The sequence below is a fragment of the Salminus brasiliensis genome, chromosome 25, assembly GCF_030463535.1.
Source record: "Salminus brasiliensis chromosome 25, fSalBra1.hap2, whole genome shotgun sequence".
NCBI lineage: Eukaryota > Metazoa > Chordata > Actinopteri > Characiformes > Bryconidae > Salminus > Salminus brasiliensis.
Window position 1 is genome coordinate 17,202,149 of NC_132902.1, and position 25,289 is coordinate 17,227,437.

At 42.1% G+C, this 25,289-nt stretch overlaps 2 protein-coding genes across 2 annotated transcripts in view; one reads left to right on the forward strand and one right to left on the reverse strand.

The window, feature by feature from the left end:
• Positions 1 to 4,376, reverse strand: part of kif18a (kinesin family member 18A) — a 31,630-nt gene extending 27,254 nt beyond the window's left edge. The window contains exons 1-4 of the mRNA XM_072671492.1: positions 4,357 to 4,376; positions 2,801 to 3,170; positions 467 to 624; positions 32 to 136 (exon numbers count right to left, since the gene is read on the reverse strand). Coding sequence (XP_072527593.1) covers positions 32 to 136; positions 467 to 624; positions 2,801 to 3,119 — 582 coding nt within the window. The 5' untranslated portion in view covers positions 3,120 to 3,170; positions 4,357 to 4,376. The remainder of the gene's footprint in view (positions 1 to 31; positions 137 to 466; positions 625 to 2,800; positions 3,171 to 4,356) is intronic.
• Positions 4,377 to 7,434: 3,058 nt separating this feature from the next.
• The window catches only part of mettl15 (methyltransferase 15, mitochondrial 12S rRNA N4-cytidine), a 96,664-nt gene continuing 78,809 nt past the window's right edge, over positions 7,435 to 25,289 (forward strand). The window contains exons 1-2 of the mRNA XM_072671183.1: positions 7,435 to 7,463; positions 11,627 to 11,897. Of these exons, the coding sequence (XP_072527284.1) occupies positions 11,634 to 11,897 (264 nt within the window). The 5' untranslated portion in view covers positions 7,435 to 7,463; positions 11,627 to 11,633. The remainder of the gene's footprint in view (positions 7,464 to 11,626; positions 11,898 to 25,289) is intronic.

The window sequence follows — 25,289 nt, forward strand, 5'->3', positions numbered from 1 at the left end:
AAAGCTCTCTGTCTCGCACACAAACACACACCTGGTGAAGTGTGAGGCCTTGGACCACCACTCCTTTTGCACCGTCTTCCCGCACAGCCAGTGGACCAGAGTTGGCCAGGAGGTCCCGAATCTGCTCATTATAAACCTGTTCAGTAAAAACAGGCAAAGAAACAATGTCTCAGAGAACATGGGATACTCCCTTAAGGGCCTTTTCCATAGAAAGCTCCTTTGTGCAAGGCACACAGCCAGAAATGAACAACACAGGCACTTCATGGATACCCTTTCACTTTGTAACCATTATTACTCGCGTATTTAACAACATTTACACATAAATCTGCATTCAAAGACTTAGCAAACTCTTCTAGGCCACTACAGACAAGTAATGCTTCATTTAAATCACACTGAGGTGGATATTTTAGGGATTTCAAAAAGTGTAAATGTAGGGTGGAATAACAGAAATAACTCCCATGCTTACCTCTAGGTAAGAAAAAGCCACGTCAAAGACTTTCTCCTCCTTAATCAGGTCCATTCGGTTAAAGAGCTCCTTCATAGTGAGGTACATAACCCCTGGGTTATCACTGCTGCCCAGCATTGTGTGAGTCTTCCCTGCTCCGGTAGCTCCATACGCGAATACTGCCCAAACACACAATTTAAACACGGCTTATGAAATAATCACCAACTTTCCAAAGGGTGTGGATTTAGGGTGGTCACTTTGCTGTTAGACAAAGGGGTGGAATAAAGAAAAACACGAGAGCTTGTTCTCAGACATTCATTTCTCAATAAAAGAATTTTGATATCATTATGATAAAAAACAGATCATGAAATACCAAAACATGATGGTGAATTTTATGTAGCTGTTTATGTTTCTCAACCCTTCCAAAGCTGGTATTTAAAAATGTTTAGAGCATTGAGGATTTTATTAAACTCTGACAAGAGAATTAGTGAGGTCAGGATGTTGGATGGTCACCACCCCACCTCATCCCAAAATTATTGAATGGAGCACCATCATTTCAGAGTACATAGTTCCACTGCTCCACAGCTCAATGCCCATGACTGGAAATAGGCATGGTGTCAGACATGGTGTCAATAGGTGTAAATTGTGGTCCAGTATGAATACAGATAGGCATTTAAGGATGTGTTAATGGTCAAATTAGCATTCAAAGACGTAAAAAAACTGCAAGCGTGAAACTGCAAGCTCAAGCATTACAAGTTGCATGAACAAGATTTAGGGCTGGGCGATATGGCAAAAATACTATATCACAATATTTAAAATATACATGTAATCACAGACTAAATACATCGGTAGACACTACTATTCAAAGACTCTTCAATACCGAATTCAGTGATTTTACTCAACATCTGCTGCACTTCATCTAATTAAACCAGTCTAAGTACACTGTTTGTAATGAAACATGCATTTGATTAAGCACTAACACCACCATCGATTTGCTTAGAAAAGCATAAAGTCTCTCACGAGATCAAAACTGATCACGATACGATTAAATATCGTCATATTGCCCAGCCCAGCTAATGTGGCTAAATGCTGATCATTTAGTCACACTAGGCCTTATACAATAATGTCCTGCAGGAACATTAGGGAGTTTTTCTGTTCTTTTTCTGGCAGTCCAAGCTGAAACACTACTTCAGTGTAAATGCATGGGGCTAAACTGCTGTGGTCTGAATAGATGCCTGTATGCATGTATGCCTCCAAACAGGATTAAAAAAAGGCATCATTAGGAAAGACTATCAAGTGAAGCACCTCAGACTCCTCAAGCCTTGTCCCAAAAATCAGCAGCCATGGGCTCCTCTAAGCAGCTGCCTAGCACTTACACTACAGAAATAATTGCCCACAAATCAGGTAAAGGCTATAAGATGTGTTTTCAGGTGGATGTTGTCTCAATTTGTAATGTAATTAAGAAATGCCAGTTAACTAGAACAGTGGAGGTCAAGTTGAGATCTGGAAGAGCAAGAAATCATTTATCATATATCATGTGATATATCATATAAGCTCTGTAACAAATATCCTCTTATCCAAAAATGTAGTCTGGGCAGAACCACACCTTATAATGTCAAAATTAGAGGGCAGATCTAAACTGCTTTAGGCAGCATAGGCGGACATAATGGTAATGGTTTCTATGACATCATTGAAAATAATATTTAATAACTATATAAGACTATATGAAGCAGAAAATTAGTTGTACACTGATCAACCATAAAAACATAATTTGACATAAATGTATGTTATTGTACAGGAACTTAAGTTCAGGACTGTCAAAAGTCCAAAAGGAATGTTACTCTGCTCTGCTTCAGATGTGATGAACACTCATTAGACAAGCTAAAGTTTAGGCCTAGCTTATCTGGCTCAACTAAGAAATATCCCCAGCTTATGCAGATTAAATGAAGAAAATTACACAGACCCAGTCGGGTGCACTAGGATATGTGGTGGATTGTGAGTGGAAGCTGCAGCATGAACTAATTTGTGCAGGTTGATGAGTGCATTGGTGGGTCAGTGTTAGAATTCTTGCCAGCCACGTGGGAGACCATGGTTCGATTCCCGACCGATGCAGAGATTGACAAATGGGAAGTGGTGGCTCAGTGGTTTGCGCACCGGGCCATTGATGACAGGGTTTTGCCGCTCTGGGCATGTGTGTGCTTCATCACTAGTGTGAGTATGTGTGTGCGAAGGCCAAATTCCACCGGTGTCCAACACAAATAGTGAATATGGTTGTCTTGTGCCATCACAGCACACAAGCAACCCTCTACGTTATCACATCATTGGTCAACATTGATCAGGACAAAGCATACTCACCCGTGCAGTTGTATCCATTCAGGACCCCATCAACCACAACTTTAGTAGTGTTTTCAAACACGTCCATCTGAGATGAATCCTCCCCAAACACACGGTCAAAGACAAATTTAAGGTCCTTGTTGGCTCTTTTCCTCACATCCCTGTTGCCCACTTTCTGCCCACGGAAAAACGTCACTTCTTCTTCCTTTGGGTCAAAGACGAGCATGTGGCCGTCCACGACATGAACCACTTTCTTAAAGTTTCCATCAGTTTCCTTGGAGTTTAATGGACGGACACGGACCACCACCTTCACGTGGCTGCACACCTGTCCTTCCGACATAATTCCACCTGATGGTAGCTAGGCCTGCTTACTCAAACACCTAGTATTTACCTGAAACAGGAGAAAAAGGGCACTGTGAAAATATGTTTTATTAAACTACAAGGATATTTCACAAGCAGGCTTTCTCAGCCCAGCCTAAATTTAGGCCTGTCCAATAGAAACAGTCTAGAGTCTCAGAGTCTATAGCTTTAGGCTTACGTTACCAGACTAACTGAGATATTCTGCTTTGTGAAATACCCCCCACTCATCCCACCACACACTTTACAACAATAACATCTGGACATCATGTGTACAATGTGCAGGACGCTCGTTTAGACGGTCATTTTACGCTATTTAAGAAAGATGGTGGTGAACTTTTCTACTTTGCAGTGCCACCTGCACAAATATGCGCTCCACAGAAGAGTCATCAGATAAAACCTTATCTGTGGCCTCTCCACAAGGTTCAGCAACAGAAGCTTTCAAATGATCATCTAACTAAACAAGTCTGTGGCATTGTGGAAACAACTGTGGTAGGATGCTCCATCAGGCAGTCTGTGTGTGTGTGTGTGTGTGTGTATATATATATATATATATATATATATGCATGCAATTTCATCGTATGGATGCTATGATTGTGGGACTAATTGCAATGATAATAGTGCTCTGGTTTCTTTTCTCTCTATTCTAATCGAGAAGCATTTATAAGAATAAGACAGATGCCAATCTAGAGTCTAAACAAGACAGCTATGCATTACTGTCAGCCATTGCAGGACTTATACAGCTATATTACATGAAACATAGGGCAAAGGGACTTTATACGAGCTCGTAAGGCTTAGCTTGTGTGTATACAACTCATGGACAGTCAGTTATCCTGCTAGCTAACGTTAGCTCCCTTATTGTCATACCCAGTACTGAATAGCCAAGGTAGCCAGCTAGCTTAGCAATGAATGAACTGCAGGGCTTGTAACGTGACACGTTAGCTAGCTATGACTTCTTTGCATCTGAGAGTAATTGAGCTTGTCTTGCAGTTACAACAGCAAGCTCTAGACACTGTTATGGTACTGATGGGCTGTATTACTTTACCAACATAAGTAGCTTATGTTAGCTAGATAGCTAGCTAGCTAGCAAGCTGGCTAACTGTCGGCTCCTAGCATGCCTTAAACATTTAGCTAGCTAACTCTCCGCTAGCTAATGCAAGATACTGTCACCTAATGCGCGGTTTTCGTTTAGTTTACACAAATGCGTCTAGTCCATTTACCTGTTGACACCAATTATCCACAACGAACGTCTCAAATAACTATTTAATCCGAACCATGTCGCTTTCAGCACCTCCAGCTCTTCGGTCGCGGCTCTCAGCGCTAAGATTTTCAAACACAAGCCACCCCGCTGTCTCAGCGCCTGATTGGTCGAGTGGGTTCACACGTCACACGACGCCACAACGCACGTTGGAGCAGAGATGAAGGCGTGACAGCGAACTAGCTCCCAGCGGAGCGAGCGGTACAACCACATTCACAGCAATGGATGGAGAATACTGTACACACAGTGAGGACATCAACAGGGTAGATTAATTATACTTTATTATTTAAATGGATATTTAATATATATATATATCTATATATACACATATTATATTCAGACAATGACTACAGGGGATTAATTATAGTTTATTATTTAAATGGATATTTAATATATATATATATATATCTATATATACACATATTATATTCAGACAATGACTACAGGGGATTAATTATAGTTTATTATTTAAATGGATATTTAATATATATATATATATATATCTATATATACACATATTATATTCAGACAATGACTACAGGGGATTAATTATAGTTTATTATTTAAATGGATATTTAATATATATATATATATATATATATATATATATATATATATATATATATATATATATATACAGTCATGCCCGAAAGTATTCATACCCCTGTCAAAGTTTGACTTAAATTTACTTTTATTTAACCAGAAGTTATATTTTTGCCTTGGAAGGACACAGGCATCTCCCAGGAGATAACACGATGATGTACAAGAGGCATCATTGTGGGAAAAAGTATTTCTCAGCTTTTATACACATTTGAACAAAAAGTGGCATGTCCAAAATTATTCATACCCTTTGAAAACTGTCACAGTATATGGGAAAATCCAAAGTTCTATACCATTCCAAATAGTCCAAGCTGTTTTAAAGCATCCTAATTACCCTGATTCATTGGGAACAGCTGTTTTAATCAACTCAACAGGAGAAAAACAGCAGCTCTCTGCAGTTGGTTTGTGGACAGTCATGGCTAAGACAAAGGAGCTCACTAAGGACCTGCGACTGTGCATTGTGGCCGCTCACAAGTCAGGAAAGGGCTATAAAGCCATATCAAAATGTTTTCAAGTTCCAGTGGCTACAGTGCAAAGTATTATTAAAAAATACAAGAAGTTCCGCACTGTGGAAAATCTCAGAAGATGTGGTCGGAAGCCAAAAGTGACACCTGTGCTGGCCAGGAGAATAGTGAGAGAGGTGAAGAAAAATCCAAGGATCACCACCAAGGCCATCCTGGTGAATCTGGACTCTGCTGGTGGCGACATCTCAAGGCAGACAGTTCAACGGACACTGCACACTGCTGGGTTCCACGGACGCAGGCCAAGGAGGACACCACTTCTCCAGAAAAGGCACACAAAAGCCCGCTTGACCTTTGCAAATGCTCATCTGGACAAAGAAGAAGACTTCTGGTGTTCTGTTTTATGGTCAGATGAAACAAAAATTGAATTGTTTGGCCACAATGATGTGTGCACCATTTGGCGTAAAAAAGGAGAAGCCTTCAACCCTAAGAACACCATCCCCACTGTCAAACATGGTGGTGGGAACCTAATGTTTTGGGGGTGTTTTTCAGCCAATGGACCAGGGAACTTGATCGCAGTAAATGGCACCATGAAAAAAGAGCAATACATCAAGATTCTCAACAACAACATCAGGCAGTCTGCAGAGAAACTTGGCCTTGGGAACCGGTGGACATTTCAGCACGACAACGACCCAAAACACACAGCCAAAGTGGTGAAGAAATGGTTAGCAGACAAAAACATTAATGTTTTGCAGTGGCCCAGCCAGAGTCCTGACTTGAATCCAATTGAGAATCTGTGGAGGGAGCTAAAGATCAGGGTGATGGCAAGGAGACCCTCGAACCTCAAAGAGTTGGAGCTCATCACTAAAGATGAATGGGCAAAAATACCAGTGGAGACATGCAAAAAGCTGGTCAGCAATTACAGGAAGCATTTGATTGCTGTAATAGCCAATAAAGGCTTTTCTATTAATTATTGAGAAGGGTATGAATAATTTTGGACATGCCACTTTTTGTTCAAATGTGTATAAAAGCTGAGAAATATTTTTTCCCACAATGATGCCTCTTGTACATCATCGTGTTATCTCCTGGGAGATGCCTGTGTCATTTCCAGGCAAAAATATAATTTCTGGTTAAATAAAAGTAAATTTAAGTCAAACTTTGACAGGGGTATGAATACTTTCGGGCATGACTGTATATGTATGTATGTGTATATATATATATATATATATATATATATATATATATATATATATATATATATATATATATATATATATATATATATATATATATATTTTATATATATATTATATTCAGACAATGACTACAGGGTAATTATATAGACTTTTATAATTATTGTAATTATTATACAATATGATTTAAGTTAATACACAAGTATTAGCATATGTAGAAATACTGTAAAAATAGTATTCGGATTTTAAAATATTATAAAAAATATTATAAAATAGGTATATAAAATATTATGTCATTTCAAAAACATACGACACTATAGTAAGCTTTTAGCTTCTTATAGTATTGCTAAAGTTATTTATTGTCAGAGACAACAGTTTTCAGAGTATTTCACATTTTCTCAACACAGTTTTTGGTATTAGAACGTAGAGAAATAATATTTATGCCAATAATGCAAGGAAATAAAAGAATAATTCCAATTGGATTTTGTACCCATCTCAGTTTCAATTCTAATTGTTAGGCTTAAAAGGTATTGAGGGAGTTTAAAAAAAAAAGTTTTACTAGTAAAATGAATTGAAAAAAATGTAATGTTTGAAAATGGTATTTTTGCAGTTTTTATACGAGAGAATATCACTTTTTTAGACACTAGTTTTCCATGTAATTCTGGTTAATAACCTGTGACTAATCTACACTTTTAACTTCGAATAAACGTGAAATCTGTGATGCACAGGCGGAACACAAATACATCGCCTGTTTCCTACCTTGCACTATTCAAAGACGCGCCACTTGGACTCTCATGCTGAAGCTTAAACGAGTGGTACGTTCACTTCATCTCATGAAATATGACCTGCTGTTGTTTCTGGATTAAATATTTAGGCTGAAAACCATTGCGTTGCACATTTTTTTTTTTACATCGGACATGACCAACTACAGTTTAACTCTGTTCTTATTCAGAATCCCGTGAAGATTCAGTGGCAGCGCAGTGTGTGGCAATAAGCATCTCTCTGTCACCCTCACTAACTCACTCAGTTTCACACACAGTGGCCGACCTCGACCTGATGAGAAATGAATGAACAGTGAGAGCTCAGTTATCTGTACTGACTGCTGCGAGTTGGGAAGTGTGTGGGGTCAGTTTGTTTGAATGACATTGAGGATGTCTAGGAAACTCGAGCTAGAATGCTAGCCTGAAGAGGGACACTACACTGGGTGTCTGGGCATGTTTTAGACCGATTGAAAAAGTAAAGATGAGTGGTAGCATATTTTCAGAGTCCTGTTTTGAGTAGAACCATTGGGCCATGCTGGGTTTGTTTTACAACACATGCATCATCATTACTGTACATGACTGATGAGGCATGCTAGCCTGAAAAATAGACAAAATCCCTTCCAAAAAAAAGTCCACAGTTTTGGTTGTTGCATCAAGTGCTTTTTCTCTTGTCCACTGGGAACTGGATAAGCTAAATATCTAATGAATGCTTAAATATGAGTGTTAATATAAACAAAAACAAATACAATGCCAGACCATGTGGTTTACAGTTTTTACAGTTACAGTGCTCATCTGATGGCATCTGCACATAATTTAAAAAATGATTAAAGTAATCTCCTGGGATTAATACATGTTCTAAATCCATTAAGGGGACGTGTTGTTGTTATTTTAGTGTGTATAAAATGTTATTTCAACACAATACATGAAACTACTTTCCTCACACCTCATATTTCAGTGATTACAGAAACCAACCAGAAAATCAGGCAACTGCACCAGGTTTTTCAGGCTGCCTTAGTTGTCATGACGCCAGTCGTTGCTTATTTTTGCTTATATTTAAGTCGCTGATATAAATGTTGTAGCACAGCTCCACACAATTCTTCTTGGTTTCTGTAGCTCTTATTTTTCAGGTCACTCCACAGGCAGTTGCAAGCAGCTTTTAGTGGCATTCTGACCACTATCTAATCTCAGCTTCCATGTGGAAACTCTATCAACAAGCCTTTTGTCACAACCATGAAGAGGTGGACCAGTGTAGACCTTCAAAAAAACAAGGTTGCTTTGATTCTGCCATTAGACTGTTTTTGAAGAGGCACCAGACGGACTAGGTGAATACACAGAATACCTGAAAATGCAGACATCTTCATACATCAGTTCCTGCAAGGACGGCTGCATTTCAATTAAAGCACAAGTGAACTGTAATAATGACAAGCCATGGCTTTAGTCTGAAATCTGTATAAAGGGGCAGCATTCTGGAGTCGGGACAGAACGCAGACTGGAGAGAGGGATTCAAGCAGCAAAAATAAACTACCCAGACAAGCTCAAAAGCCACTCAACATTCAGTGTGGAAAGGCTTACAGGATACGCAAAACTTTCAGTCGCCTGTATGATCACCAGCTCAGCTGTGACCTGAATGATTTCTACTGTAGGTTTGAAAATACAGAGTACAATTTCCAACCCTTCTCCTCCTCCATCATTATAGATCTCTTGCCTCTGCCCCTTGTTTATCTCACAATCAATCAACAGGATGTTACAGGCTGATTTAGTCTCACCATCCATTTAGACCATGATCACCATGATCAACTTTCACCATGTTAAATGTGAGCAGGCCAGTTTCCCTGACTTCTGTAGTCATGTAAATCAGCAGGTTTGGCTAGGAAAGCATGAGATCTGGACCCTCAATGCTGGAGTACCACAAGGCTGTGTGCTCTCACCCCTGCTCTTCAGTCTCTACACCAGTGACTGCATCTCCAAGGACCCATCTGTGAAGATTCTAAAGTGTGTGGACAACACGAGAGAGAGAGCACAGCAGAGGGTGTTCTTTCAGAGGCAGCTGAAGAAATTCAACCTGCCCCAGGCTCTGATGATCCACTTCTACAGCGCAATGGTCTAGTTCATGCTCAAATCATCCATAACCATCTGGCTTGGATGATCCACCTCACAAGAACAAGAAAAATTTGGGCGCATAATCAGGATAGCAGAGAGGATCATCCGGTGTAATCTCCCAAAGCTTCAGGGCATATTGAACAGCAGGGTCATGAAGCTCGCTGGCAAGATTATAGGGATAGAATCTCCTCTTCCAACCACTTTCCTCTGGTAGAAGACTGAAGATCATCAAAGACAGCCTAACTAGACATGCTGTGAGAAGAGCTGTGGGTCTCATTAACTGCAGTGGACCCTTCACATCTGAAATAAAACTTTATAACCCATACAGTTGGAGATTGTATGTGCCTGATGGCAGCATGCAGCCATGTAAACGTTCCCAGGGTGATGCAGTTACTGGAATATTAGTTCCGTTCCTATCTGTGTATTCAGCAGTATTTCAGCCTTTGTTTTATCCTATAGTGTCAGGTGAATCACCAGTAAATCTGTGTATCAGCTGATTTTACTTAACAACATAGTGGCCAGTAAGGATGCACCGAATATTTTGGAAACCAAAATTACTTTTGGGTGTTCGTCCAATTAGACATTTCTGATGAAGCAATCATATCACAACCAGCATAGAGTGAGACACTTTTTGTAAATTCAGCAAACATGTCGGCTGTGTGGAAGCATTTTAAAGTGTCAGAGGATGACCCGAGGATGACCGTGTGCAGACACTGTTCTGCTGAATTGTCAAGAGGTCTGCAATCAAAGAGTTACAGCACGGCAATGGTGCACAAAAAGTGGCAAAATTAATGGAAACCTGTGAAAAACTGTTTGGCCTTCGGCCTTCAGCAAAGTTTTTCCATTTTGTTCAGTTTGGGTTTTGGCAAAAACTTTTCATTTTGGTGCGTCACTAGCACCCAGTCCCTAATTTTGCTACGATTGAAGTAGGGGTGAGCAGTATTGCAATTTTAATGGAAACATGGTCATTTTTGTTAACTTTTGCTACAGTGATGCACAATATTCTTGTCTGAGGATATTGTGGATATTACCAGTGCTTAAAAAATGACTTAAAATCACTGTACTCAGAATAGGAGAGCAGGTTTTTATATTTGCAACTTAGCCTGAATTTAGTCTGCATGACAAACATTTTTACCAAATCACCCAGCCCTAGTTTGAAGTATTGCAATGCAGAGTCTAGTTGGATTTACAATGCCACATTTAGTTATTTTACTCTTTTTTTCCCATTATATAATTTTATTATTTATTTATTGTGATTTATAATATTTTATTGTTGTTTTATTATTTGTTTTAGTTATTCAATCTCCCCCCAAATTATTTCATTAAGGAGATGCGCTGTAGCAGTGCTTTAAATGTGCAGAAGTGTCCTGATATCTGTGGGCTTGGCCGGCTAGTAGTTTTAATCAGTGCAAAATGAAGTGGTACATTCCCTGAATAGCAGTGCTGTTAATCAGACTGCTGCATCAGTGGGTTTTGCAGTGAGCTCATCTTAGCAGAGCTAAGAGTAGATGTAGTAGAACTGGAAGTTGTTCATGATCATTGTTTTTCCTGTGTTGGTGGCTTTTTCTGGTGTTTATTAAGTAGACCTACAAGCTAGTAGATATGTGAAATATAGAAGAACATATTTTAGTTGTGGTGAATAGTAGGAATAATTAAAATTGTTACCTTATATTCATTATTTAATAACACAGCAGCTCTTATTTGTCTTCACCACCCCCACAAAACAAAACACAGGGGGAGAATCTACTCCAGTTTAATGTGGCATTATGCTGAATTAAAGAACATATAAAAAGTGCTGTGGAAAACCTAACACAAAAAATCTTCTCCACTATTAATTCATAGTAATATTGATGGTATGACAGTAGCAAACAAAATTGCTTAAGATCCCAATACAGTTTTAATAATTTAATCTCTCTATAGTGAGAAATGATCACTTTACATTCTTACTGTTATCACTGTTCTATGAAGATCTTGTAATCAGAATCACGCCATTCATGATACTAATAAATTGTGCTTTTGTTTACTACAGTATAAGATGTGCATTTCTTTTACATGCTGTAGGAACAGTTGATGCTCTCTGAAGACAGAAAATCTGATCCCTCTCTCTTTATTTTCAGGCTCAAAATGGTTCTCCCTGGTCGTGGCTCGTTGGTGCACCTTTGCCAGGCTTGCAGTCATGTGTGGAGAAAAGTTCCTCGTAAATGCACTCCCAGCCACTGCTGGAGAAAGCAGCTGCATCCTAAACGCCCATGTTCTGGTTCTGCTCCTGACAGTCCTGGTTGGCACAGCGGAAATTTAGAGCAGTCCTCCACACAAACGCAGCAAGTTCCGCACACACCAGTTCTACTGAAAGAGGTTCTGCAGTACTTGGACATCCAGCCAGGCCAGGTCAGAAACTTCTGTGTCTTGATTTCTGAGCCATCTTGCAGTGTATAGAATATCCAGTAATGTCTGTAAAGGATTAGAAAATGTGACTGTATGCTTGTAGTTCACAAATCGCTATGTGCATTATAATACACTGTACTCCTCGGAAACATGGGTGAGTGTGTTGCTAGGGAGGCATCTTCAAAAGGTATAGAGGTACACTTTTAAAAATAGAGGTGCTACAAATAGTTCTTTGAGGAATGCCATGAAAGAACCTTGTATGGGTTCATAAAGAACCATGTTTGTAATAGAGATATATTTTTTCTTTATCTTTTTTTAATTTATTAAATATTTTCTTTTTTCTCCTAATTTGGTTCTGCCAGTTAATCCAACCATGCAAATCCGTTCTATGTAAATCCAGCCACTGTCTCTTTTCGAACTGCCACCAGTTCGTCATCACCAAGCATCCGACTCGCTTGGAGGAAAGCACCAGGTCTCTGGCTTTACCACACCAGCCAGCTGACGCCTGCGCTGGCCAACCTTGCTTTAGAGTTATGAGGGGAGAGAACACGGCCAATTGTGTTCTCTTGAACTCAGGCCGCTGATGGCAAAGCGGCATGTCTCAGTAGGCCATAGTGGCAGCTCATTGGACGGTTGAGCCACTGCCGTTCGGAGCTCTGATGTAAAGCTTCTTAACCATTTTATAGGTCCTTCACATTCACACATCTCTATTACACTCTTAATCTTTATGGAACCAAAAGTGGTTCTTCTGTGGCATTGCTATAAACTACTCTCGCAGACATTCACTGGGTCCACTGAGGGGAATATACCATGTGTAAAAGAGGACTTGTCATCCCCAGCATTCAGCACTGTACTGGAAGGCTCTGGTTGCTCATGAGCGTAGTTGAAAGGACAGCCTCTCCCGCTACAATTTAGAGGTTTCTTTCGGCAGTGTGTTGCTTTGCATGCTGCTAGTGAAAGTATTTGGCTTTCTGTTATTTTTCCCAGTCCATGGTATACTGATGATGTGTTCATAACTCTCTTACCATTTTCTGAACATCAAAATTAATTTCAAGGTGCAACTCAGGAGTAATGCAGGTGTGGGCAATGCCAGATTCCTGTTTTCTGCTCAAGCACACCTAATTCAGCACCTGTTCATTTCCAGGTTTAGTAGGTCTGCTAGAACAGGGAAATTAGCAAACTGTGCTGGTCTTTGACCCCTGTTGCACACCCCGATGTAATAGAATGAATCTTTGTGAAACTGGATGTACCAGAAGTAATTGGAAAACTTCTCAAATGGTGGTAAGTGAAGGTCATGAACCCCCTGGAAAATAGACGTAAGAGAGTTGTGGGAGTGAATTGGTGAAGGTGAAGTGAAAAAGTCAAAATCCTTTCCTTAGACTTTAAAGGAAATACCAGATACTACAACACTGGATGCGTGGAGGAAGAACCTTGACACCTTTTACGGCTCATGCTATGACTTTTCAGGTATGTATGTTCAGAGATTGGAGTATTTCTATTGGTGCAATTATTCATGGCAAAAAGTGAAAAATGCACGGTCTTTGCACGACAGCGATGGTGTGTTTCGGGATGCATACGTGTGCATCCGTCATGTTTACCATCTGCAGTAATTACCTTGTAGATGTCTTATGCAGGGTGTGACTTTGAACTTGTGTGTTTGTGTACGCCGCGTGGGAGAAGTCGGAGGCGGCTTGTTGACTTGTCATCTCCTCTCGTAGCCACACGTGATCTTGCTGCAGAAGTTGTTGCTCGTCACTGAAACTTTTAGGCCTCTCCGATTCGCTGCCTGCCTGTCCCCACTTGGGCAGGGTGGGGAAGTTGCGTCGTGCTAGCAGGGACCTTGGCGTACTCTTAACGTGCTAGCAGGCCAGATGGGCATGAGTCAAAGGGCCTTCTGCTCTGGCGAGCGGCTCGGCTTGGACGTCGCTGGGTCCTACGGCTAGAAGCGTTGCTGGTGCAGGTGGGGGCCTCGGGTCAGCGCGTGAGTCAGGAGCGCGGCGCCACTGTTGGCTTTGCTGGCAGCACCCGGAGCGCCACAGTGCCGCCACGCTCCTGACTAAAGTTTGCACCTCTTAACTTCTCCATCATCCGCCCATGGGCCAACTGGCGCGAGCAGAGCCTGCCAAAGGCCTGGATGTAATAGAATAATTAAATAAACAATACCGAGGCAGCTCCCACGTCAGCCGGGAACGCAATCATGTCACAGATGTGCCATTCATGTTTTGCTGCGTTTGGTTGGAGGAGATTGGAGGATTGATTCAGCGAGGAGGGGGGGGTGTGGGGGTTCGCAAAGCAGCAGGGCTGAACAAATTGAGAAAGATATCCAATTGCTGGCCTGATCTAAGATCAGGTCTCATCAGCCCATGAGGTCCCATTCGGTCCTGTGCGGAAGCTTGAGCTGATCCTATGTCAGCATTCTTACTCTGAGAAGATTGTCCCTTGTTTTTGGACTGTCAAGTTGTCTGGGTAATTTGAGAAGTCCTGCTTCGTGGAGAACCCTTGGATGGTTCAGAACGTCTACTACAGATGTCCTCCTGACCCCATCTAGAACATGTTGCTATTCCGATTCACTGTTCATGACGGAACATCCATCTGGAGTTGTACTATAAAAATAAAACAGGGAGCTGGAATATTGATAGTGAAGGTTAGCGTGTGTTGTCTAGTAGAACTTTTCATATTTGCTGATTAAAAAATCACCCTCTACAGTGTGTTTAACAGACTTGCCTTATCGGATCAGCAGACAAGGCCTTGCTATTATCAGAGCTAAGGGATGTAGCGAAAGCCTTAAGCTTAACTCCCATTTTTTTGCTTTAATTTCAGGCAGTTTAACAATTTGTGCAGCTATTAGTTTCCAGAAGCATCAATTGTATAACAGCTCACTGCAGTTAATGATCCAGAATGGTGATCTGATCATCGGCACTTCCACTGTGTCTGTCTTTCTTTTTTTTTTTCTTTTCTCCCTTTTCCACCCTCTCCACATTCATTCAGCCTTCTATCTGTGGGACTTGACGGACAACTTAATGATAGTGTTAGTCAAACACTCTCTATGATTCCTGAGAGGAATCACTCTAATATTTTGATCTGCCATTGTAAAGCAATCAACCCCTGTGCGGAGGCTCTTGTCAGGCGAGGCGAAGCAGTATGAATGGAGCACTTAGGCAGTCAGAGAGTAAACGCTGCAATTATGCCAAAGTGGGTAAATGTAGGCTTTCAGCGGCCCACTGCCTCCCACGCAGGCATCCAGGCATGGATAGCAGTGCAGGTGGAGGGCTCGCTCCCTCTCCACCCAACAGCTCGCTGCGCTGTGGCGGCAGAAAAGGGGATTCCGCCGAGAAGCCAATGGAAAGCATGTTTAAACAGATTACACTGCTCTAATCTTGTTCTTCCTCAGATTTTAGGCATGAATTGGCAAAGTACAAGTGGTGTTAACGGGTGCGCATCTCTTGGTTTACACCTCTTTAAGAGCTGTCAGGGTCATTGAGGTATGGTACGTAGCCTACCCTGACTTTCTCTAGTTAAAGATGTGGCTCTTTGTGGAGCCAGCTTAATTTTAATGCTTAAAGGGTGCATAGGTGGGAAAAACATTTGTAGATGGTTGTTTATGGAACTTTTTAGAAATGGTTCTGTATATCAAAAAAATAGGGTTCAAGTATTGTTCTAGCCGAAGAACCCAGAAGAACCCAGTACTACCCAGTACTACATTTCTGAACGTTCGCTTTTTGTGTGTAGGAACAAATGTCATAATTATAATACTCTTAAATTGTACAGTGATGTGAAAAATATGGGGCACTCTATACTAACAAGTAGTGTGTGTGTGTGTGTGTGTGTGTGTGTGTGTGTGTGTAGTAATTTTAAGTAGTAATACATGTGGGGGTGTTCTAAGTTTTTCCATTGGAAATGTCTCAGAATTTCAATTTACAACATTTTTAAAAGACATTTCCTCAATTTTTAATGTTTAGTTATATTACCCCATTTCTCATATTGATCAAAAGAAGATCAATTGTCCTTATGTTTAAATACACTAAAAAAGGAAAAGGTTTTACAGGTATCCATTTTTTTTCTAATGGAAAACCTTTGCACACTGGACATGTAAGCATCGCTTTAAAACTTTCCTTACATAAAGGAGGGGGTGGGTGTTATGGGGTGTAATGAAGCCTAGGAGTAACAGACTGGTGGACCTCTGTGCAAGCCCTGATTTCCTCTTCTCCAATTCCTTCTATTGCAGATTTATTAGGCTGCTGGTTTTATGTCAGTAACTTTTAGGAGAGGGAGAGGGAGAGAGAGAGAGAGCTGCCACTGCAGCTCGCACTGCACTCCCTCAGACTGGCCTCTCTCACCTTCCCCTTGCCCATAAATTACCCAAACTACAGCGGCCTCATTAGCTGCCAAATTAGCCTTGGAAAGATTACATTTGCTACAATTGGATATTATTCTATTCACCTTGAATTGCAGAGATCCACTCGGCCAGTCCAGATAACCGTTTTACTCTAATTATCTTAGCCATCAGGATGCGTTTGTAGCATTTGGCTAATTGAATAATGGGCAGTACAAGGCAGTGGGCCGACGGTTCGATTACAGAGGCATAGCGTGGGAGGAGGGCGAGGAGCACTGCTGGAGCCGAAGAACAGGAGGCGATAAAGACTGTCGGGGTGGGGGTTTCCACATCACAGAGATGGAAGAAAAAGCTCCCTGTCCCATATCAGACCTACAACCCCGTGCACTGATCTAACAACAGTGCACTTCGCCAAACATATCCGAAGCACGAGGCGCGCGAGGCATGCCGCGTTCTTCAGCCTTGTGTTTGTAAATTAGCTGGAGCTTGTCTCACTCGGTACGATTGTTGTTCAGGAAGGTTCTCGTGCTAAATGAAAATGTAGCGAGGCCGTTTTCATTTTCGATGTCATTCCGTTCTGTTCCGTTTCTTTTCTGTCCCAATTTGAAAGTGCAGATGGAGCCTAACTGAGCGTAACAGATTGATATGAGGAAGTTCACAGGTTCAGGGTTTTTCATTCCTTGCTGTTTCGGGCCAATCTCAAAACCACATGTGACACAGTGGCAGTAATTTACCCGCTGCCTGGAGTACCAGTGCAGCCGGTATGACCAAGGCCATCGGAATACTCGGCTTCCAAAAGATTGTTCTTCGCATAGCTGCTGTAAACATCACACAACCGTTGCGTCTTTGTGCCTTGTTCTGCTTTCAATTATGGCTGGTAGGAGTGAGCAGATTGACAGAGAGTATTGAGAATCGCTGATGGTTTGCATGATTGCCAATCAAATTGGGAGATTTTAAAGTCAGAGAAAGTGCTGCCTGTGGCTTTAGATAATCACATTTCTTTTCTAATCTTTGTTCTTTTAGCGTGTTCTCATTTAATGAGTAGTCTATATTGATCCAAATATGTTGTTTGGGCTTTTCTCAGTTGTTGCTGAACCTTTTCCTTCTTTTAAGGTGCTCTGGGTGTCCATTATGTAGCATAGTTGAAAGATGAGAGTTTGGTTTATTTAAGTGACATATTGTGAACCTCAACCACTGTCGTCTCTTCAATAGAAACTCTAGTATAACCAAATCAGAGCTGTAAAACAGGCTCATTTCAAAACAATGAAACTGCCTTTTTTTATATTACCTCTGTTCATTACAATTTGGTGGTGCCACTTAACCCACCCATTCATAACTCTCCCTAGCAGTAGCAATGCTGAAGAAACTAGGAGGGTGTGGACTAGCACATGCTTCTTCCGATACAAGTTCCTCCACCTCTTTTCCAAGTTGGCAGCTGATGCACTCGGAGGAAAGGGCTGGGATCCCAGCTCCACCACAGATGCCTGTGCCAGCTAACAATAATATTACTCTCTGGAGCAGGTAAGCATGAACCTAAGGTCATCATGCCTAATGCCATGCATGGGCTTGAGGGGTATTAAGCCCCCCAGCATTGAGCCGTGTAGCAGTGGAACTGTGTTCTCTGGAATGATTGTGCTCCATCCAAAACCTTTGGGATGAGTTAGAGATGAGGTTGGTTGGTGATCATCCAACATTCTGACCTCACCTGACCTTACTAAAAACTAAACTATAGCAGAAAGAATTTCCTGGACAGTAGAGACAGTTACTCCAGCAAAAACAGTTTAAAAACTTTTTTTTAGCACCTTGTGTCCCAATACGTTTGTCCATATAGGGTAATGTTCTTGTTACAGGGCTAATAACAAAGTGATGCTACGTGGCTCCTGTGAGAAAGGCAGGACAGCAGGGTTGTAAATAGGTTTGTAAAACTGCATCTGAGCATTTTCCACCCCAACCCCAAGTAAGTCACTTACTTACTATTCATACATTAAAGAACAACTTAAAATACTGACTAAATTCTATGACAGCTTTAAGCAGGCTTATCTGTGGTGTTCTCCCATTACCTGCCATGCTGAAACGAGGTATTTGATAAAGCAGCCACCCTTCTATACTATCCTCAATGGCTAAAAGGCGCGATCCAACAATAATATTATATTGCACAGGGTTTCACAAAACCTAATAGGCCCCATAGCCACCTTGTTAGATAGTGCTGAGCTTCGTGGTGTGCATCATTTGAGTGCACAGCCTGAGCATTCTTGCTGCAGCTCAGGCATGTCCATTTTAACTAATGCCAGGACATGGCCTCCACATTCAAGCCAATCACGACTTAATGGCATTTGTTAGGATGGCCGTTATGGGCTCGCGGTGTGACGCATGCAGTCTGGCCCTGCGGCTCATGGCAACGTTATTGCTGCTGAACTTCCGCAGCCATAATGACGGAGAGCTCCCGTCTGGATTTCTGAATCACAGCCACCTTGTTTTTTTTCCCCTGCTTGGCTGACATGCTGAGAAGTCCTTAAAGAATTTTAAACTCAGCCAAACCTGTCGTTCTGGACTTTGCAGTCGACACTTTCTCCCCCCCCAAGTGCCTCTGCTGAATTTTAATGTGTGGCTGAGGTGGGTAGGGGTGGCCACTTCTTTCAGGTGGTGCTGAAACTAAATGAAATGAAGTTTCTTTAAACTTCACCAAAACCTTCATGTAGTGGAGGATGATGTATTACCATTACTGGAATAGTTTTGTAGAGGAACCAGTAGGGTAGTAATAGGACATCAGTCAGTTAAAACTAATACTCGCCTTGAATTATGTGTGATCAGTTAGTTAGATTGCATTTGTATATATATATATATATATATATATATATATATATATATATATATATATATATATATATATATATATGGTAAATATACTAAGTTGATACCTGGCTGTGGGAGCAGTTTAGCTCGAACTTGTTCTGGAGTGCATCTGATAGTTGGGTCGGATCAAGGTCAGCTCACATTCTCAGTAATTACACTCGGATGCGTTCCAAAACAACTGCGTCGAGACTCTTGGGACAAGGTGGTCTCGGTCCAGTCCCAAACAAACTGCTCAAACCGCAGTTTGTTTGGACTGTACCGAGACCACCTTGTCCCAAGAGTCTCAACGCAGTTGTTTTGGAACGCATCCGAATGTAATTACTGTATTCACACCAAGGATGAAAATGAACCAGGGTCTGATTTAACTGGACTAAAAAGTGAAAACACCTTTAAATATGAACTAGATGTAATGATATGTATTGTGTAAAAGTCCTTAAGTATTGCAACATTTCATTTTCTCCTGTATTGCCCCCCCTTGCCTTGAGGTCCCCCCTAATTACGTCTGCGGGTGGACCAGAATATTGACGTTGCCCTTGATTATTGGATGGAAGGTTTCTTTCCCTAAGACTTATGGACTAAGTGCCTATGGCTGTAGTCTCAGATCTCGCCCCAGAGCTGTTTTTCACAGAGGCAGGTCCACCCACGGACGGGCTACTCTGCTGTGATGGATTCCTCTCTGCTGGCTTTCCCCTGCAGCCTGCCCACGGACGATCGAAACCAGCCACTGCTTTTATTTTTTTTCCCTTCTTGTTGTGTCTCATTTAGTGGCCCCACTTTTAACACCTTCTCAAACACAAGCGCGCTTACATGCTCCCACGCGGCAAAAGACACGCCCCTGGCGGGAAGTGATTTGCTTTCTTTTATTGCCTTTCGGAATCCTGGACGCCCCCACCCTGCGACGGACGTTTGATCCAGGCAGGTGGGGCAGCGGGGACACACGCAGACAGGCGTGGGGGAATCCTCGGCTCTGGCTTCAGCCTCCTGCACTTGCGAGGAGGGAGCACGGCCAGTGGAGATTAATGAGCTGTCAGTCTGGAGCACACATGAGAGCAGATTCTCTCATAATGGCGAAAGGAAGGATGCAGAAAAGGAGAATCTCCCTGGTCATAGCTGAAAGGGCAACAGCGTACCTTTTGCGGTGTGATGTCCAGCCTAGACGGAGGTCATGGTCATTAACCTGCCAGTTTCAGAGAGTTAAAATGGCCTCAGTTCTTTCCCTAAATGCTTCATTAGAACCATGAAACAAACATTAGCAGCACCCCTTAGCAGCAGTAACTGCAAGCAAACACTTTCTGTAGTTGTTAATTAATGTCTTGCAGTGTCATGGATGCATTTTGTCCTCCTCCTGCTTGCAGAGCTGCTTGATGACACTTGGGTTCAGGTCAGGACCCTGACAAGGCCATTCCAAAAATAAACTTGCTTATCTGCTTTGGATCATTGTCTTGTTGCATAACCCAACTGCCCTTCAGCTTCAGACCATGACCTGACACTGTCTTCAAGAAATCTTTGATTCAGAGCAGAATTCATAAAACCCACAGTGAGATAAAGGTCCAGGACCATCATGCTGCCACCACCATGCTTCACACTCAGTATTACTTTCTTACTTTAAAAGCACTTTGTCTCCATCTATCCATAACATGTTGTTCAGAAGATCAAGATGATGATCTCTGTGAACTTGAGATATGATAATTGACATTATTCTTGGTTAACAGTGGTTTTTCTTGTGCTTTTCTGCAGTGGATCCTATTCTTGACCAATATTTTTAATGATGGTTGAGTCATGACCTTAGCTGATGCAGGAGAGACCTGTGGTTCTTCAGATGTTGTTCTTGAGTTTTTTACCACCTCATGTCCAAGAGGACAGATTTTGAGAGGGTGTCCACTTCTGGGAATATTGACTTCTGTTCCAAACATTCTCCATTTAGACAGTATAGTAATGGGCATTTTGATGGTTGGCCATAAAGAGTCTGTACCCCTACACCCATTATGTTGAAGATTGAGTTAGATTGAATCAGGATGCATTACTTCTCGTCTGTGAGATCTCCTCTGTGACACAAGCTTCATTAAAGTTAGAAAAAGTTTGTGCGTCATTTATTAAAAATGATAAAACGTGGGCAAACTTTGAAAAGTGTGCTGTGCAAATCTCAAGTAGGATTTGTTCAAGCTGTGTAAACCACCCATCTCTTACTAAATATCACATGAGCATAAATTGGAAGGAACGAGAACTATGCACACCCATACCATGTCCAGAAGTATCCAGACATCCCTCCTAAGGACATCCCTCCTAAGGAATTGAGCTCCTTTGCGGTACTCCCATTGCAAACACTGTTTATATAATCCCCATAGAAAAGCACTGCCAGTAGAATGGCAGAATGCAGGCCAATCCCTGTTGTTCCAATGATCCATAGGAGAGAGGAGTGGAAGCTATTACTGCAGCTAAAGGTAGAAAGCTTATGATTAAGTGCTCTGGATGTCTGAAAATGAGCAGGTGTTTGGACATATAGTGCTAAAAAGTTGTTGTGGAGAAAATACCTGTTCAGCAAATGATTGTTTTTGTGTTAAAGTTGCAATTGCAAGAGTGAACACCGCAGTACTCCACCAGTGAGAAGTCTAGTAGTAAATTTCCTGTTAATAAGCCGAGTTTGATCACACAGGCAAGTCTTGATGAATGTCCACTCTCAGCTAAAGAACCAGCGTGTTCTAATTTTAATATTTAATATTTAAGACTAATTTGAATATTTAATATAATGTTTGGGTTGAGCATCATAACATCACACCTGCCAAACTGGACTTTCTTGAGCAGGAGTTCCGAGCACATTAATACACAGTTCAATATTAAATATTACAAAAAAGCTTTGAACATGGTTCACCCAAACAAATGAAAAATAGACATTGAGGAGAGATCTCTGCTGCTCTGTCTTGATTTAAAAAAATGAAAGCAATCAATTTTGTTGTGGCGTGGCGCCGTTACAGACAGGTTTTATTAATCTGGCACGTAGCATATTTCTTCTCTAATAATGTTTGCTTGTTTTGTGGAATAAACCATGTTGCTTGGCCAAATAACTCAAATTTATTATTGTTACAAATCGATACCGGCGCAAATGGTGTGAGAAGGTTTTTGATTCATGAGGAGTCCCTTTGACAGTATTTTTAAAAAGTTGCTGGTTTATTTATTTAGCATTAGATTAGCATCAGAGGCCGTGAAGTTTAACCACAATGTACGTTTATGTTCATATTGGCATGTTCATGATCCTGCTGATTCTGTGACCAAAAACCTAGTCATTTTTTAGTTCTTTATTTTCTTTATTGATTTATGTAGTTTCTCCAGTAGCCCTATTTTTGCAGACATATAACAGGTCATCACTGGCCAGCACTGGCCGAGATAATATGTCGATGATATGGTGTCTGTCGGGTTTTAGTATGTAGTACTTTCATACATCCCGTGCAGTTACATATGTCCACCAAATCCCCAGATTTACGTACTGTGTCCATAACTTGCCATTCACCAACATTTACTAGATGAGGTGACCCATATGTTCTTGTAAGGTTTGTATAGCAGTTGTGGGTCTGTGTAAGCAGAACGTGTAAATGAGACTTTACTCTGTTTTAAGAAAATGCAAGAGAACAAAAGAAATTTGTGCAATGAGCAGCTTTGCCAGCTTTTTTCCACTGATGCCCCTTCGTGCAACAGGTGGTGCAAACATTCTCTGTTGCATCTTAAACACTGTGCATTAAGTATTTATGAAAAGGCTGAGGCCACGCATGAAAGCATCAGTGACGACGAGTGACATTTTTCAACGGGTCGTGACGTCAGCGCAGCCCTGCGGCCGACCTGACACGAAACTGTCCGCAGTATATTTTCTCGTGATGAGTTTTGCGGCGCGGGGACCATTCCACTCCCTCGTCTTCCTTTGCTGATCGCGTGTCATGGCTCGCGTAGACCTACGTGTAGCGCCAAGGGCTTTCTCCCTGTGACACAGGCCCCCCCTGTGGGCCAGAGGCATCTGCATCTGTGTCGCCATCCTGGCTGCCTGAGCCCGTGGCAGGCAGTGTTATTTCGGAGGAGCGCGTCCCACTGAAAGAAGAGGCTAGTGAATAATTGATCCCTGTAATTAAACACTCCGGCGAGGGATGGCGGAGCTGATTGACGGCCAGATATTAAGCTCGAGCCTCGTAAGGTTGCGAGTTTAGTCTGGGGTTATCAGTGGCCACGAGTAGCGTCTCTCTCTCTCTCTCTCTCTCTCTCTCTCTCTCTCTCTCTCTCTCTCTCTCTCTCTCTCTGATCCCCACTTCTCATTACCCTCATGAATAGACAATCGGCAACGACGGTTGGGGGCGCGGCATGAAAGAGAGTCCACGAGTTCATTAGCCAAATGTATCGTGGCCGTACCAGGTGGCTGGGCTGGCACAGAGGGGACTGCCTCCTAGCGCGCGGCTCGGCAGGAGCCCTCGAGCATTCTGCGTCGTCATGGCAACACACCCATCGAACCCCCTCTCGGCCTCTTCCTGGGCCAAAGCCGTCGCTGCCCATTTTGGCACCTCATGTTTAAAAACCTGTATGATAATCCTCTTGTTCGAGGTTCAGGGGTCCACAAAAACAATGGCAGTGATAAAAGCCCCAGTGACCTTCAACCTGTTGGAGGTGTGCAGCAGTCCTGGAAGTTTCCCTGTCTTTAAGGCCTTGGCTTCCGCTGCCACCAACATTGGCGCAAAGCAGGCGCGTTTTCGGAGCGGCACTTTGTGTGAACGTGTTAAGAAGCGAAGACGCCCACACCCTTTGATGGAAGCTCGCTCAGCAATGATGAGAAGGATAATTACGCTAATGATGCGAGCGACTCGTCAGCGCAGAAAAGAGGAGTTGAAGAATGGTCTCCGGGAAACTCCACCTGATGTGCGGCTTTATTAACTGTTATTTGAGCGAGCGCTCTCCATCACACGATATTGCTAAAAGCGAGGGGCTAGAATAAATAAAGTGAAGCCTCTCCAAGACACGAGAGCGAAGTTATTACGGAGGGTTTTATTACAATATTTACATTTGCGCCTACCGTGTGAGCGTGGGCTTGCTAATCAGATGTATGCCCCGTGGACAGCTGGATAGAGCGATGACTCATCGCTGCAACATGGCCTTGACTGGGGTTTGTATGAAAGCTCAAAAACCGCAGGCACGGCGTTATTTGAATTATCATGCTCCATAATTCATCGCAGCAGATTTCCGTGGCGAAGGCTCACCAGGAGAGACGCTCGGGCTGCTGATATGTTGAGGTGCAGAACGGCGTTGCCATTTTTAATGTTGTTGTTGTTGTTGTTGATGTTGATGTTGCTGTAGAGGAGGAGAAGGGGCTTGGGTTGAAGGGCAGGTGGAGAGTGGATAAAGGCTCTGTGACTGATGCACCCCTGTGGTCTGGACTGTGGACTGTGGATGCCGCTACTTAAATGAATTTCTCATTTGTGGGGCATCATTAGTGTAGCAGGTCTGACCCGAGTGTCTGACAGAGTTTGAACTTCACAACTTCTGACAAATACCAATTTCTCCAAGCCATCTTAATGCGTTACACAAGCACGCTGGGGGGAAAAAAGCCGAAAAAAGGCTTCTCCAAAATGAGGAGAAATGTCCTAAATGGCAAGTGTCAGGAGAAGACATTTCCTGTTCATTCTTTCGCTTCTATGTGCTTTTACCAGTATTGATCTGACACAGGAGAGCCAGGTGTCAATAGTCGCAGTGGGTTGAGTCCAGGAACTGATGCGTCATTGCTTCACAGAAGGTCAAGTGGACGTGCGTGGATGCGGTGTTTGTTTGTTTATTTATTTATTTTGGTTTGTTTGTTCATCTTTCTTTGCGTTTTCTTCATGACCAGATCTCTCTCGGCATGCTGAGTGCGGAGGGAGGGAAGCGAGAACAAAGACTAGAGGAGAGATAGAGTGTATGACTCAGCCTCCTTACTCTGAGCTTTTATGGCCAGCCGTGGCCCGGGCTAACTAATTGGAAACAGCCTCTGGTTTAATTAAAGTGTCTACACCTAAACCTTACTGCTTTGTTATTGTACCTGAATGATGGCGCTAATGCTGTAACTAACGATTATTTTTAATGGTTGATTATTTAATTAACCAATCAACTAGTTGTTTTACCTTCTGGCATCTCTGCTGCTTCTGTCAGTAATACAAATAAATAAATACAGTACAAAACATTGTCCAAAATTGTGTATGTTCAAA